The sequence below is a fragment of the Neomonachus schauinslandi genome, chromosome 5 (assembly GCF_002201575.2).
Source record: "Neomonachus schauinslandi chromosome 5, ASM220157v2, whole genome shotgun sequence".
Lineage (NCBI taxonomy): Eukaryota > Metazoa > Chordata > Mammalia > Carnivora > Phocidae > Neomonachus > Neomonachus schauinslandi.
In genome coordinates, this window is record NC_058407.1 from 116,749,269 (window position 1) to 116,766,896 (window position 17,628).

General features: G+C 42.4%; 1 protein-coding gene across 3 annotated transcripts in view; it reads left to right on the forward strand.

The window, feature by feature from the left end:
- Positions 1-17,628, forward strand: part of PIP4K2A (phosphatidylinositol-5-phosphate 4-kinase type 2 alpha) — a 170,400-nt gene that overhangs the window by 94,769 nt on the left and 58,003 nt on the right. For 2 of the 3 annotated variants that reach the window (XM_021696687.2, XM_044914987.1), the window contains exons 2-3: positions 10,970-11,067; positions 12,372-12,468. In XM_021696687.2, coding sequence (XP_021552362.1) covers positions 10,970-11,067; positions 12,372-12,468 — 195 coding nt within the window. The remainder of the gene's footprint in view (positions 1-10,969; positions 11,068-12,371; positions 12,469-17,628) is intronic. The other variant, XM_044914986.1, reaches the window with a different exon arrangement.

The following is a 17,628-nucleotide window of genomic DNA, read 5'->3' on the forward strand; positions in this document are numbered from 1 at the left end:
GAACATCTATTTAATTATTCCCCTTTTAAAAAAGATAAGGAATCTTTCAGAAATTTTTGGCACAATGGAAGACTTAAAATTTCAGGTGGATTTTTTTTTTTTTTAAGTAAGCTCTGTGCCCAGTGTGGGGCTTGAACTCACGAACCTCAGGTGGACATCTTATGAAGTTGCTGTGAATCTTACCTTATAGTCTGTCAGATGCTCCAAAGGATCTTAGGGTCAGCCAATCCCACTGTCTCAATTTTATATTTGAAGTAACTCAAGTGAATTGCCTGAGCAAGACAGGCTTGGTTAGTTTACCTAATCTCACTAAGCCTCAATTTCCTTATCTGGAAAATGGGGATAATAATAGTATCTACTTCATTCTCTTGTCAAGATCAGATAAGGTACTGTACCTGAAGTGCTTAATGTGATGCTTGGCAGGTGTCCACTAAGTATTAGCAGCAAGGTTAATGCCAAGTGTTAAAGTGAGTTAGGCAAAGCTGAGCAGAGACCTCAGAACCTCTCCCGTCCTCCTCCTTCACCACCCCATGCCCATCAGTATTCTCCCCTCTACACACATTCTCTCTGCTCTCCCCCACTCTTGATTTATATATGGCCACTTTGTACTAAACCTTGGTACTAACCCTCCTTGCACCCCTTTGCCCTGGTTTCTATTGAGACTGACAACAAAGCTTCTTTATTCGATGTCTTAAGTTGGGCCCCAGCATTGTCCATATTGATGCCCAGTGGCTAGGCAGAAAAGCAGAGCTGGTCCACACCTGTCTGTTTTGGGGGTGACTGGCATGGCATGAACGGAAGTGAGGCTCTTCCCAGGGTCCTGGGAGACACATCCTACAGCCTGTCTGCATGGGGGTATTTACAATACTTTTATGCCCTTGAGCTTTATAGGGCCATGAATATACAAAATGAAAAAATATTTGCCAAAATGTTTTGACAACTTTGAAGTACTCATAAGTATAAAGTGGTATTGCACTTCTGTTATGAGAGTCAATTACTTGCAACCTGAAGAACCTTAAATGTGGCCTTAATAATATAACTAGTGCTTTCAGTGTATAGTTAACCTAATAAAATTTGAATAAACTCCAAAACAACTTTTTTCTCCATAAATTTAAAACTACTTGTATTTCATAATGTATGCTTACTTTTATGGGAGGTGTGTGTCATTCCTTCCTTCCGAGTAGTAATGGTGGACACAATTGTTTTATTTCCTTTCATGGATATTATGTAGCATGTATCAATATAACTGTGTATGTGTGTTCCCTATGTAAGTAGCTATAAAGAAAGAAAAAAGTGCTAATGCTTTGTTAAGTACTAATAATTGCAAATGTAAACTATTGATGATAAAACTATGAGTTTTGCTACCAATTTTGGGGTGGGCCATATGGAATGGTTGGGCTAGATAGAATGTCAAACTATTAAAGTTTTCTCACCCTGAAGACTTTGAAACCCAAGAATTTTGTCCTGAAATAGTGTTCACAACCCAAAGCTGTGTGTGGAAAATAGAAATTAACAGATAGGATTAACTTAACCTTATTCAAGATGGTAACTCATTGTCATTACCATGAGCTCAAGAATGTGAACTAGAAACAAGGATATATTTTGATTTGTGTAATGTCAGACTAAAGGAGAGATTATCCAGAAAGTTAAATAGCCTTTCAGTTATTGGGCAGCCATATAATTAATACATTTTGGTGAAACCAATGAATATTGTGTACAGGTGAACTTATAGAAGAAGATAATATAGGGGCTCATGGGCACACTATTGAAAAATAGTGTTTACTAATTAAAAGCTTTTAAATGGTAGATCCTCTGGTTTGTGAAGTATTTGTTCACAGATGATGAGATCTAGCTACTCGTAACCTGACCCAGTGGTTTGGGGGGAGAATTTCTGGGGAAAACAGAAACCCAAAGGAAATGTGAAGCCATCATGAATGAAAGAAAGATAAGATGCCCAAGAAGTAGCCGTCTGATATAACTTAGAATGGAGCTGCGACTCGATTATAAAGGGGTAGATATACCAGGACACATCGTAATCTGCAAAATGAGAGACTAGGCTAGGATCTCTAAGATTCTCTTTTAATGTCATCATCTTATGAGTCTGTGTAAACCAAGGAGTGAGTATAATCACATTCCATTTCTTTTTTCTTCTCTAATAATGAGGGCGAAACATTCCCCACGTCCTGGGGTGTTCTGATTTGTGAAGCTGGGATTTGTCACAGTAACTAAAAGTATGCATTTTCCAGACATTTAAATGAAACACTAGTCACATCTCTCCGTCTGTCGAGAACCACATTGGGCTTCATTCCCTCCCAGGAGCCGTCACACCTACCACAGCGCCTCCCTGCTCATGGTTCCTGTGGCACTTACTGTCTAGACACCAGCATTTCTTCTCTCTCGGCTTTGTACCTCACCCGGTGTGTAGGTGCTGCCCCCGTCAATGACAGGGGAGTGTTTGGTGCGGACTTTCCATTTCCAAGTGATTACCCTGGAACTCCATTGCTCGTTATGTCACACTCGACTCTCAAAAACCTTGCACCTGAAGGGGACCCCAGCCACCCTCTGCTTCTGCACCCGCACCCTGAGGCCGAGCTTTGCCCGGGATGTCACTCCACGGGTCCGTTTGGTTCCCTGTAAATGTACTGTCACAGACTACAGATGGACCCCGCTCAGCCCCAAAGCCCAGCTGTATTTCCCTCTTCAAACTTGTTCTCCCACATTCTGTGGTCATTCTTTCAAGTTCTCTGTGTTCTCTCCAAGCCTCTGAGCAACCCCCCCCCCCCAGCCCCCAACCTGCCTCTCACTCTCCACGGATGCCCATAACTCCTCCTTCCCAGAGAGGATAGTTGCCAGTAGACGGAATGGCCAACCTCCCTCAGTCAGATTCGGCTGCTTCCACACAACCCCGTCGCTTTCCCTCTTTTGCTAGAGGAGCTGCCTCCCCACAGCCCATTCGTTTACAGGATCCCACCCGCTCCCGCCATTAGAAGGGCTGTGGAAGCAACTTCCCTTCTCTCAGGGGTCTCCTCCATCCCTCATCCCTCTGCCTCTCTCCCTCCTTCTCTTCTAGACTTAGAAACCAGCCAGATTCAGCATCTGCGTTCTCTCCCCTCGCCTGCTCCCCTCAGCTTCTCCACTCTGGTTTCCATCGCTAGCCTCCATCAGAACCCTTCATGCTCAGGTTGCCAAAGACCCCATGGTGCTCAGTCCAGCTAGACTTCCCACTTCTTCGAAGCCGTCAACACTGTTCTTGTCCTATTTTGTTCTTGACTCCCTCCCTCCCTCGTGTCCTTGAGGGGATACAGTGCCTCCCTTTCTCCTTTGAGGGCTCATTCTTCTCTCCATGCTATTAACCATTAATGTTCCTTAAGACTGCTTTTGCCACCCCCCCCCCACTCTCCAGCTTACTTCATTTACTCCTGAGGAAGAACTACTGTCTTATATGTGGATAATGCATATTTTTATGTCCTGCCCCAGCCTCCCCTGGGAACTAAAGATCCACATGTCCACCTGCCTACCTGACATCAACATTTAAGATGTCAAAAGAGCACATCAAATTTAACAAGTTCAAAACTGAACTCTTCCCTTAAAGTGCTCTGACTCAGTAAATGGAATCATGGTCTGTCCTGTCACTCAAGTCCATGTTTTTACCACCTCAGCATCACTGGAATCTACTTTCTTTGTTTCTGCTGTCTCCACGCTGTGCCAGGCTTCTAGCCTCTCCTGGAGTTCCACAGTAGTCTCTTATGGTCCTCAGAGGCATGCTGTTCAGCCCCATCCTGGCACGTGCCCTCTTGATTTTTTGCATTCCTAACATGTTAACCTTTTATTTTTCTAGTTAACTGTGCCCCCTCCTGCCACAGGGCCTTTGCACCTGTGACCCTACTTCCTGGACTCCTCCCCACCTGCCTTCTGCTCAAGTCTTGCTCCTCCTTTACTCATTCCTGCCCTTGTCTAAGCTCCGTCATGCTTGCTCCTAGCCTGATGTCCTTCTCTCTCCCGACACTTGTCACTGTTGGAATTTTACATTTGAGCACTTCTTCAATTAATGTGCATGGCCCTCTGGACTATAAGTACCGTGAGGGTGAACACTGGTGTTCGTGCAGTGCCCAACCCAGAGCGGACACTCACGTGTTGCACTGGTGAAAGAATGGATGGTGAGTGAATATCGGCGAATTCTCAGATCACATGTTCCATTTTGGCTGAAAGGTTTTCACATTTTTTTTCCACAAAACTTTTTCCAGAGCAGGAACTCTATAAGGCAGAAAGGATTCAAAAAGTTTCTTTTTGGGGCGCCTGGTGGCTCAGTCGGTTAAGCGGCTGCCTTCGGCTCAGGTCATGATCCCAGGGTCCTGGGATCGAGCCCCGCATCGGGCTCCCTGCTCGGCGAGAAGCCTGCTTCTCCCTCTCCCACTCCCCCTGCTGGTGTTCCCTCTCTCGCTGTCTCTCTCTGTCAAATAAATAAATAAAATCTTTAAAAAAAAAAAAAGTTTCTTTTCTTGCTTTCTTTCTAAAGAGGATAATGTTGCCAATCCAGATCCCAACAGCACGAGCTGTAGCAATTCAGGGATTTGGTTGCTCCTACTTCAGATTGAGTTTTGCTTTCTTGGTAGTCACTCCGAGCCTACGTTGTGATAGGAAAATTTATTATGTTCTCTCTGACTTTTTTCTGTATAATTTGGGGAAAGTGATATGAAGTGATCGCTCCTCGGCTTCCCCTTGCCACCCTGTAAACGTCCTCTGTTTTTATTTACACTCTTGTTTGCACAAGATATAGAAAAACTGATCAGTCATCCAGCTTTGTTCTAATTGTGCTTGTCACAAAGCTTGATTTTCAGTTCTTATTCTCTTGTCTTCAAACTTGGATATTCGGTGTTGGTATAAAGATATGTATTTTCTGATTTTTCACAGATATACTGAGAATGATTTAATATTTAAGATACTTGGGTAAAATGATGGGACGCTTGGGTGGCTTAGTTGTTAAGTGTCTGCCTTCAGCTCAGGTCATGATCCCGGGGTCCTGGGATCAAGTCCCACATCAGGTTCCTTGCTCAGCAGGGAGCCTGCTTCTCCCTCTCTCTCCCTCTGCTTGTGCTCTCTCTGTCAAATAAATAAAATCTTAAAAAAAAAAAAAGATACTTGGGTAAAATGAATAGAAGAGAATATATGATTTTAAATTAGCCTTGTGTTTTTGTTAAGTGGCAGTTTCCTACATTTTTATGGATCATAACATGAAGGAGATTTTAATAATATAGTATAGAGGAGACTAAAAGGGATGCCTGTTTAAGTTATTGAAATAATTTGAAAGGAACAGAATTGTAATTTGGCCTTGCACAAACGCAGTTGATACGGAGTTACTACAATAAAACTGCTTGTAGAGATCATCAGTTTATACAGGTTAAGGATTAACTGCTGGTTGTAACTAAGCTTGTTTGGGATGAATCCAAAGTGCTTATAGGTTATGGATTCATTGCCACAAATTTTAAGGGATTATTCTGATGATTTTATTCTATAATTAGATTATATCATTTGCTGTTTTAAACATCTGCTGTTTATCTCTGTGCTTTCCAAACTCTGCCAAGATGCTGGAGGGCATTGCAGCACATTTACCAGGAGTGCCAGAGGATATTTTCGAATTTCAAGAGAAATGCAGCGATGCTCAGCATCTGTAAGATAGCATGCAAACGACTAACTTGAGGGAGTTCACAATTCGACTTAGATTGTACTGCATTCATTTCAAGGACATGGTATCTTTGGGAAGCTGGGTGCTGAGCAGTTGTATAAAAAAAAAAATCAAGTGCCACATGAAAATCAAAGTGGGTGAGGAAACACGGGTGGCAGTATCTAATCTGATCATAAGGTTCGAGAATCTGCGGCGCCAAGCATTATATATATATATGTATATGTATATGTATAATATGTATGTTATAAATAGCCTGATAGTTTGCATATATGTTTTCCATTTTGTCATTTTTAAAATATTATTAAAGCACTCGGTTTTAACATGATTCAGAAAGGCATAAGAAGGAATTCTCCCCCACCTTGGATGATGGCAGCCCTGTCCCCCTAATTGCTCAGGCAATTGCCTCGGACTTGGTCTTGGCTTCTGTCTTTCTCACACCCCACATCCAGAATTTCAGGAAATCTTCTTGGCTCCACTTTCAAAAAATACCCCTTTTCCTACCTACACTGCTGTCACTGCTCCGTGCTTCTATAATTGTGGCCACCCCCACCCCTCCAGTAATCTTTTTAAAACCCTAAGTTAAGTGATGTCATCACTCCACCACCCAGAACCTTGCAACAGCTCCCATATCATTTGGAATAAAAGCCAGTCTTTCCAGTGATCTCAACTCTGTTATTCTTTCTCTCTCAGGTAATCTGCTCCGGCCACAGGGGTCTCCATGTCCCAAGTGTACCAGGCACACCCTGCCCCAGGGCCTTTGCACTGGGGTTTAAACCTCTCTTCTCTTCCAAACCTTGGCTTACTCCAGCCCTCCCCATTTAAAATACTTCAATGACCCTCACCCATGCAGTGATGGGCATTTTCTACCCATTTATCCTGCTCTTTATTTTTTTTCATAGTATGCTAACATAGTAGATAATTTATGTCTAACAAAGTAATTTATTAAGTGTATCTTTTATTTGTTGACTCTTCCCACTCACATGTAAGCTTCAGGAGGGCAGGCATCTTAATCTGTTTTCAATCACATATCCCAAGCATCTGGAAGACTACTTGTCAGTCATAGGTGTACAGCATATATTGATTGAATGATGTTCAATGTACTGTTTAAAAATCTTTACCTTTCTTAATTTTTTGGCTGTTTGAACTATCCAGAAGGCATATTCAAATCTTCCTCTATAGTAATGGGTTGCCTCTTTTCCCCTGAGGTCCTAACGGTTTTTGCTGTGTACTTCCAGGCTAATTTGGTACTTAAAATATGAATCCTATCTTCCTGGCTAACTGAACCTTTTATCATTATGTACAGGCCTTCTTTATCCTTAATAATACTTTTGTCTTAAAGTTATTAGTTTATCTGATGTTAGTAAAGGTCAACTAGCTTCCCAATAATTTTTGGTACTATTTAATATGTTTTTTCTGCTCCTTTCCACCTTTTTGAGTTATGTTTTAGGTGTTTCTCTTGCATATAGCTCATAGTTTTTCACTCATTTTGACAGTCTATTTTTAACTGCTAGTGTATGTATGCTTATTGGGATTATGTATATATCCAGATGAATTTCTACCGTTTACTTTCTATTTGTCCCATTTTTGCAGTGTTTATGTTTTCTTCTTTGCTCTCTTTTTTAAAATAATGAGTTTTATTTGTTTTCTTATTCTGTTTTTCCCCTTCTGCTAGTTTGGAAGCTAGATACTCTGTTTCTGTTCTTTTAATGTTTGCCTTTTAAATGTTATCATGATACTTAAAGTTATATCTTACTCTCCTCCTGAATAATACAAGGGCATGTAACTTCGTCTGCTTCCCAACTTAAACTCTGTTGTTATTCAGTGTTTATTTCTGTACATTTTCATCCCATGAATTAAGCATTATTACTTTATATAGGTGATGTTTACTTTATTTATCCTCATATTTACCAATTTATTTGCTTACTAATTCTTTTTGTATCTCAGACCTTCCATGCATAACATTTACTTTCTGAATTATATCCTTGCAGTCTAAATAATATGCTACTAAAGCTTATCCATTTCCTTAGTGAGGTCCTTTGTCGGTAAGTTCTCGGTTTTTGTTTCTATGAAAAAGCCTTTATTTTGCTCTCATTTTTTGGAAGATAGTTTCAGTGGCTCTACCCCACGTGTGTTTTTTCCAGTACCACAAAGCCGTGAATTTTGACACTGCCTTCCTGGAGACAGCACCAGACCCCATGGGTTAATAAGGGCTCTGTCTCACAGACTGCCCTCCCTTCAGACACCAACTACAAGCCCAGGCTGTCACCTGCGCTGCTCACCTACTGGCTCTAAATCGGAGGTTCCATGACCTCCTCCTCAGGTTTGATTAATTTGCTAGAGTGGCTCACAGAACTCAGAGAAAACCTTTATGCACATTTACCACTTTACTGTAGAGGATATTATAAGAGATCTGGATGAACAGCCAGGTGAAGAGGTACATAGTCCGAGGCCTAAAAGGGTCCCGAGCACAGGAGCATCTGTCCCCATGGAACTGGGGTGTGCCTTCTCCTTGCATGTGGATATGTTCACCAACCCAGAAGCTCACCACGTCTTCAGGAGTTTTTATGGAACTTAATCTCTGGCAACCTCCTTCCCCTTCCCTGAGATCAGTGAGCAGGGCTGAACGTGCCAAAGTCGTACTTACTTGGTCATTCTGGTGACCAGCCCTACCCTGAGTCACCTCATTAGCATAAATTCAGGGGTGTTCAGAAAGGGCCTCTTATGAACAGCAGAAGATACTTCCTGTCACTCTGGAAATTCCAAGGGTTTTAGATTTGTGCCAGGAACCTGGATAATGGACCAAAAATATACCACAGTATACAGTTTTATGTAAACAGTCCTTTTTCACTTTGAAGATCTACCACTGTCTTTGGGCTGCCAGTTTTGCTGTTGAAAAGTTGGCTGTCCATCTGGTTGTCATTCCATCTTTGTGTTCTGTCTTTTCCCTCTGGCCACTTTTCTCTTTGATTTTGGTATCTTCAGTCTAATTACAGTGTATCTAGGTGTGGATTTCTTCTTAGACTATTTTGTGTACATTGCATATTAATGTATCCATAGATTTATAACTTCCATCAGTGGTGGGAAATACTCAGCCATTATATTTCAAATATTGTCTTTTCCCCCTACTCTATCCCCTTCCTCTAAGATTTCATGTAAACTCACTCCAAACCCCCTGTTGTATCCATTCTTCTTCTTTTTTTTCCCCTTCCTTAATCATTCTTTTATATATTACATTTTCATTCTTTGTGGATTCTGGGTAACTTCCTCAGATTTCCCCTCCAGTATACCAGTTATCCAGTCTCCTGCTGAAGCCCTAGATGAGGGGCTGTTTTTGTTTTAGTTTCTGTTCACCTTATAGTTTTCATTTTGTAAAAGCTTTATTGGATTCTCTTTCAACCTGACTGGTCATTTGGAAAGTCTCATAGTTTACTCATTTTTACCAGTCCATTTTTTACTTCTTCATACATTTTACACATGGGTTTTTTTTCTTTTCTGTATCTGATCATTCTTTTTTTTTTTTAAGATTTTATTTATTTATTTGGCGGCGAGGGGGCGCAAGAAGAGGGAGCGGGAGAGGGAGAAGCAGACTCCCCACTAAGCAGGGAGCCCAACGTGGGGCTCAAATGCAGGACCCCAGAATCATGACCTGAGCCAAAGGCAGATGCTTAACCGACTGAGCCACCTGGGCGCCCTGTATCTGATCATTCTAATAGCTGAAGTCATGAAAATAATTTTTGTTTCTGCTGAATCCCACTCTCATTATCTTTGTGCACTCACGTTTGGTTAAACTAAATCTGTGGGACTCCTGGAGGCCTGCACTGAGGATGCTTTTCCCCAGACACCATTTGCATTTACTTCCACCACCTGTTGGGACTCCTTTTACTTCCTTCAGGTGTCCTCATTTAAGGTTTGAAGTGTTTGGTTGAGCTCCCCAGCTTTCCTTTGACCCAACTAAATGTCGAAATTGGTATTTATTTTCAGAGAAACTGCTCTGTTCATGCTTGCTTGATAGTCATCGCATTCCCTGTGGATTAAACTCTTTTTAGGAGAAGGAAGGCATCTTGAAGATTTTCTCTACATTCTAGGAACCCAGCAATGTGTTAACCACTCTGCTTTATCAAAGAACCCATTTTTTTCTTTGTTTTTGTAACTGAGAACCCTTCTGAGAATCTTCTGGAATTTACTGGAAGTATAAATCTTTAAAGTGGTTTTTATTAGTAGCAACGAGGGAGGTATAGCTTGGGAGCCAAGACAGAAAAAATAATTAACTAAGAGAAAGTTCAACCTTTTCAAAGTTGTGTGTCAAAAGCTGTTCCTGCCATTCACTGAAACTCAGACAGAACTTGGTCCAACCTTTTGTTTTCTTTTTTTTTAAGATTTTATTTATTTATTTATTTATTTTAGAAAGAGAGAGAGTGAGAATGGGAAAGGGCAGAGGGAGAGAGAGAATCCTATGCAGGCTCCATGCCCAGCATGGAACCTGACATGGGGCTCTGTCTCATGACCCTGAAATCATGACTTGAGCCGAAACCAAGAGTCAGATGCTCATCCAACTGAGCCACCCACGCGCCCGGGTCCAACCCTTTGTTTTCTGCAACCACATCTTTACTTCTGGTCTTGACCCCTCTCAAGCCCATCTCCCTCTTACTTAGTCCCAGGGCCGTATGTCTCCTTCCCTTCCTTCATGAAGGCTGCTCTTTTGGTAAATTTATGCCCCGCCCCAAAACTTATTTTTAAATTTAGTTCCTGTAAGAAAGGTAAAGATCATATGAATGACAGTGTTGCTTTTTGAGTACCCGAACATTTAAAGAAATGGTCACATTCATTAATTCAACAAATATTTATGTCAGAAGTTGAAAAGCCCTCTTTCTCAGATGGTATTTTCTTTACAGGGGTAGTTGTCCTGGACATGTGGTCAAAGGAGCTCTGGGCTGAGGCTCTGGAGGGGAAGTGGGAAGTTAAATGGGAGAAGCAGGGATGGCTGGCCATGAGGGTTCACCCTCCAGGATTCCTCCCTTGCCACTGCCCCCCAGAGGCCCCCCGCAGGCCCAGCGGCGGACCCAGATGAGCAGTGGGAGTTGGAGCTGAATGTGAGTTGGAGGCAGTGGCAAAGCCTGAAGGGGGAGTGAGGAGGGCAGCAAGAAAGATGGATTGGGATAGGAGCAGAAGGAAGGTGGGCGGGAGGTTCTTGTGTCTACCGGGTTTTCTTCCTGAGCCCCTTGTTCAAGTCAAGCACTTTCCATGTCGATAGTAATAACCTGTGCCATTTATTTTGTATTTTTCTAGATCAATGAACTGAGCCATGTTCAAATCCCTGTTATGTTGATGCCGGATGACTTCAAAGCCTATTCAAAGATAAAGGTGGACAATCACCTTTTTAACAAGTAAGTACAAGTATGGTCTTTTATAGGACTGACATGGCTGCCAGGAGCATGATTTTTGTGAATTTCTACAATCACATTATTTTTCAATGGGTGGGAGTAAAGTTTTGCTGATGAAGTTAATCCTGTGATAAACATAACCATCTGTCATTTTCAGAAAAGCAGCAGCAAGCCCTCTTGGGTAATATCCTTTTGCCATATGGCATATTGTTCTCTATGAATATCTTATATGTTAAAAGTGATATTCTCATTACAATTTAAATGTTTGAAGCTGTAAATTGCTTGGAATTTTTAGCAGCTATGGACCTCAGCTATCTTATACAAAACTCTAATAATGCCTATTTCATGAACAGGAATGACTCCTTCATAGAACAATAAAGAGTTAAGGTACATTTTTATAAAACATTATTGGAGGCCATGTTGGGCATTGAGATTATTTCTCCTTCATTTGAATGTCATTTTAGATATTATGGAGCACCTTATATATTAGCTGTCCCCTGAGAGCAGGAGGGACAAGGAAGTATAAGAAATGGCCCTACCCTCACGGGGCTCACAGGCAGGTGGTTGGAACCTGACACATATACACATTACTATAATCCGGTGTACAAAGTATGACACTAGAGGGGTGTGTGTGTGTGTGTGTGTACGTGTACATGTACACAAAGGAGGAAGCAATTCTGAATGAGTGGGATGAGCCTCCAAGAAATACCTCCCACATGAGGATCAATTATGAAATTTCTTAGTGTGACCATTGTTCTGATGTGAAGTGGATGCGTTAATTCTCTTACTACTCTTTAGAGGTTGACCTTTTGGAGGGATTTTTCCTATGTGAATTTAGAATGTGGTATTTATATATAGCATAAAATAGGTCATTCAAGGAGTGAGAGATAGTGTTGTTTTGCAAGCTTTAATCAGCAAGTCCCTGGAGGAGTGTGGGGAGCACGTCTGTGACCCGTCCCCAGTCCCCCAAGTTCTTTGCTGTCCCTTCACCGTTTCCTTCTGTGTGTGTGGCCCCTTCTCTTTCCACTTCTTCATCCTTGGGGAAGCAGCTGTAAGGAGTGGTCGGGATTAGAACAGTCATCTAGTCCCAGGGCCCCTAGATGGTGCAAGGAGATAAATGTGCCCAGTCTGTCCCTGTGTCCTCTGGATTTACTATGGGTCATAGTCGATCCTATGAAGCATACCCGTGCCTTCTGGGGGTGGGGAACTCCAGGCACTTGGCTACATGTGGAACTAGATGGTGGCAGATTCAGGTCTGGTTAACATTTTGTGCAGCTAAACTTTATTCCACAATATGACTATTTCAGAGAAAATATGCCGAGCCACTTCAAGTTTAAGGAATACTGCCCGATGGTTTTCCGTAACCTGCGGGAGAGGTTTGGCATCGATGATCAGGATTTCCAGGTGAGTTGCTTTTGTAACCTTTGCTCAAATGGGTTTTGCTCTGTAAAACAGGACTTACTTTTTTTTTTTATTACAAGTGATTATATAATAGTAATTTCATTTTATATAAGAATGTTTCAGTGTTCTTTCTGAAGTAAAGGGTTCTTTCACTTAGGAACCCCTGTACAGAATGATTTTAGCAGTCAGTAGGAAAGATTATTCTTTGGGAAGAGAACACATGTGAGAGTTCTAGATGATACTCTCATTTCCCAGTGGAAGTGTCCTGCTAGCAGACCTCCTTTTGATTTCTGCCATCAGATGCGTCGACGGCCTGTGCTACTGTGTATGTGAGTCTTGAATTCCCAATTCCTGTATTTGCAGAGGCCACTTAGCAACCGTAGGAATTTTATTTTTGTTCTGATTGATCTGCTGCTTTTCAAACTGGCGGAACCCGACTCCTGCTCGCAGCATTTTGTCAGAGGCCACACCTGGTGCGCTGTGATGCGTCCTGGTCTAGTGACCGCAGAGCTACTGTCACCAGCAGAAGCCCAGTCCCGGGAATGGCCTGGGGAGCGCTCGCGTCTGCTCCTCGTGCCCACCACAGGAAAATGTGCACTTTTGCTTTTCTTCCTATGCATGCCTGGTTCTCAAATTCGACTTTTAAAATTGAGATCACGGTGCTTCAGTAAGTGCTCATCCATGGTCATTTCTCCTAAGAAAGGACCTGACATCAGTTAGCCAGTCAGATTTGTAAAAACCAAGGATTTTTTTTTTTTAAGATTTTATTTATTTATTTGAGAGAGAGAGAACACGAGTGGGGAGGAGGAGCAGAGGGAGCGGAACAAGCAGACTCCCTGCTGAGCAGGGAGCCTGATGCGGGGCTCGATCCCAGGACCCTGAGATCATGACCTGAGCTGAAGGCAGATGCTCAACTAACTGAACCGCCCAGGCTCTGCCCCGCCTCAAGGATTTTTTTTTTAAGAGTAGAAAATCTGAGTTAAGAGATGCAAGGGCTACTTTCTGGTCTTTTAGGACAGTCTATTCATTTTACTGTGAAAGCACTGACTTATTTTAAACCTCTTCAAATCTAGTAAACACTTTCTTTCATTTACCCCAAATCTGAAATCCTCATTTATCCGGCATTAAGTGCCATATTGCCACCTGGAGTGACCTTACAAGGTGAACATCGACACAGCTTACCCTGTATTTTCCCTTAAAGAATAGGGTCCCTAAGGCAAATTGAGCTTAGTTTGGTACACTTCCCTAAAGATGTGTGGGCCTCCCCACCCTGCCCGGCCCCACCCCATTCTTGAGTTTCCAAGAATTTCTCGCATGCTCACTAAGGTTTACAAGAAGCTTCCAAGCTGCCAGGTTTCGAATAAGTGTTGCTAGCCAGGCTGCCAGTGACATTCCCTCTTCTGTGGACCAGGGCTGAGGTTTCCACAGAGGTGGGTTCTGAGCAGAGGCTTGGGTGCACCCCAGAGAGGGCTGAGGAGAAGTGGGACAGGGTAGAGTGGGTGCTCGCTTTGCTTTTAAAAAACTGGTGGAGCCAGCACTCAGATTTGGGCCTCAAGTGTAAGAGAAAGAATTTCAGTCAAATCTAGACTTGGAATTTAAAAAAATAAGTCACTTTTATTTATTTATTTTAAGATTTTTATTTATTTGAGAGGGAGAGAGAGAGAGAGAGCACGCACAAGAGCAGAGGGAGGGAGAAGCAGACTCCCCGCTAAGCAGGGAGCTCAACTTGGGACTCAATCCCAGGACCCGGGGATCACGACCTGAGCTGAAGGCAGATGCTTAACCAACTGAGCCACCCAGGCGCCACAATACGTCACTTTTTTTTTTTTTTAAGATTTTATTTATTTATTTGAGAGAGAGAGAATGAGAGAGAAAAAGAGAGCACATGAGAGGGGGAAGGGTCAGAGGGAAAAGCAGACTCCCTGCTGAGCAGGGAGCCCGATGCGGGACTTGATCCCAGGACTCCATGATCATGACCTGAGCTGAAGGCAGTCGCTTAACCAACTGAGCCACCCAGGCGCCCCTCGCAAAAAGTCACTTTTAAAGAACAAATTTTGGAATAGTAAAAAAGGTTGTATAAAATAAACAGAAATGATTCTACATTATTTAAGAACTGTTTAATTCATTTAAAGAGGCCATATGAAAATAAACAGTGCTTTAAAGGAATGAATAGCTGACAACTTTGATGTCCTAAGAAAATCTCCTCTGCCTCTGATTCCCATGTTAAACTCGTGTGTTCTTCCCTCTGTCCCTCTCCTGTTTTTTTTTTTTTTAAATTGGCTACACGGGCATTTCACAGAAACTGGCTTTTGAGGGCCTATGCTACAGGATCTTGTTAGGTTCCTCAATTCATTACCAAAATGAAATTCTTAAATTTCTTCCCATAATCAGCCTGGTTAAGTGAGATTTGAAATGGACACTTTACAGCCTGAAATCTGTACTGCAGCAGATGAAAGTCATTTTTAAAATTTCCTAAAATGACCAGTTTAGTTGCAGAAATACCAAGATACGAGCCAGTTTTCCTTCACCTTTTCCCCCCCTAAAAGCAAAACCATGTAACTTGATATTTAAGTAAGTGCAAATTGCTTTGTACCAACTTTAAAGGCAAATCAGGTAAGTAGAGGATGATTCACGTAACTAATTGGCAAGTGTCTGAAGCTCTTAGCAGGAGAGATCAGTGTAGAGAGCTGGTTGTGAGTATAATTAATCATTTGAACACCACTCCTCTCCTCAGCTACGCCCAGTGCTTTTGGCATTTAAATTGCTGCTTTCTCTTTGGCAACTGTATTTCTATTCAAAAAAAAAAAAAAACAGGTGGGTGTTTAGTAACTTTAGTAAACCAGAGATATATGCTGGTTTCCCTCCCCAGCCCCATGTTCCTTTCCCAAGGTCTCTACCTTTTAGAAAATTTTCAGTAGGGGTAGGCCCTGGAGTTTAAGCTGAAGCCCAGATCATAGATGTGATCTTGGGCTCCACTCCCCACTTGGTTGGCCACTTGGTTTGGAAAAATGGAAGAATTGTGCCGGCTCTTTCTCTGAGTTCATACCTTGAGGGCCGCTGGGCATTGCGGGGCTGAAGGTGGAGGTGCTGTGGTCCTCAGAAGGTCCTGGGAAGCCCCGCCGTGGGCATAGGCCAGAGCTAGGGGGGCTGTTATCCCAGCTGCTGGGCACATCAACTCACCACTGCCCAGACATTGCACTGATCATGGCCAGAACAAGCAACGTGTATCAGTTGACATACGTAGTATCAAATTAAATACTCTTTCTCCATCTGATTTGAAAAGTGAGATCAGTAACCTGGGGTCTGATCATCTTTTGATGGCACCGGATTGTTAGAGGGGACCAGGTCTCACACTGCTTTGCTTTGCCTTGATGTGTTGATTGGTCTGAAGTGCCTGCTTATTGGATGAGCAGCATTAAATCAATGTGGCGATAAGGAGCTCCGCTGTCTGGTTCATTTCGTATTCAGACCTTCATATTGAATCAAAGGGATAAAGGCTGTCTACCTGCCTTGTGTGTGTGATGTCCTTTTGCTGCATCTGAAAAAAGTATTGATGAATCTGATACAAGTGGAACATGGTAATTAGCCCACCTCATTGACCTCTATCAGCAAACTTCAACTTCTTGAAAAGAATTGAAGAGCATTCCTACTGTAAACATTTGTATCTTTCCCCTGGTTTTGGTTTCTTGAATGTCCTTTAAAAATAAAACTTCTTTTTCTTGCTGTTAAAGACAAATGCAAGCAGTGGTTCTAGAATATTCAGCATTAATAATAGTATCACTTAACATATGTACATATAAACCTCTGTGTAGGTATGTCCAGTGCTTTCAGATTCAGAACTTTCTCCAGTTTATTAGTGTGTCTTAAAATTACTTCACTGGTTTATAAGAGGCTCAGTGTTGATGTTCTTCTGATCATTGTCGGGCCAGTGGGACTCAGCATTACCATACTTTTAAGATAAGGCATCTTTTAAGATGAATGCACCCATGGAGGTCCCCACTATTCCTGACACCATTTCTGCCTCCGCTGCCCCCTGAAGCGCTGGTGCCCCTTCGGTGGAGGATTTCATGCACAGTTACCACTTGGCATTTGTTTATTTGTACCTACTGCATGTCAGGCTCTGTGCAAGACATTGTAGGGGGTGCAGAAAGGAAGAAAGGGCGAAGGAATTCGTTTTTGTTTGTTTTAACTATCCTATATCAGATTCTGTATAAGATGCTAATGAGATTTACAGAAACCCAGACATCTTGATTTTTACCATACTCCAAGAAAATCTGCATCCCTCTTTCCAGTCTCTCAGAGTATCAGAACCTCTTACAACAGGCTTGGCAAGTCAAAGGGAGGCGTCACTTAAAGTTTCTGAGCTGCAGGAGAGGATTGCCCACCAGAAACCAAAAAGTTCTACGAGATGGAGATGATGCAGTTAAGCCTCAACCCACAACATAATTGAAACTGAGCCCTCTTGTTCTTCCTAGAGGATAATACCAGGTTTACTTTTCCCCTACCGTGTCTCCTGAATTAGAATCCCTCATTATTTGCATTTGATGCATCTTCTTCTTTGTATTTGTAATGGAGAATTCTAGTTTTAAAATAATTAAATTTAAAAGCTAACATTTTAAACTTTTGATGTTCTAGTTTCAAGTTTAAAAATTAAATGTTAAAGTGTTAAGACCTTGAGAGTATACGGAACTTTGGGGGAAAAAATCTGCCGGTATCTGTAGAATACAGAGCCTATCACCGTGTTTTCAAGTGTAGATTTCCCAAAAACCATTTAAACTGTCTGAGGGCAAGGACTGAGTGTCATGTGTCTAGGGGTGCAGGCCCAGAGTTTAGCATCAGCCTGGCTCAGGGCAGGCACTTAGGAAATATCTGTGGCAGAAAAGGAGGGAGGGCTTGGGGGGGGGGGGGAGGTCAATCCAGGGAAGCAAACCTTCTAGGCCAAAGCATGGTGGCCTTCGAGCTCAGGAAATGCGAAGCAACTGGATGGTGGTGGGACTGTGGAGGTAAAGATGAGAAACCGGCTTGCAGACTTCCCTCAGATTATTCAGCCCCAGAGCAGCCCTGTGGATTTGCACAGGGGAATGATGTGATGACATGTGGATTTTCTAAAGATAACTGAGGTGGTTATGTACAGAATGCATAAAAGAGATAATGCAGCTAGGA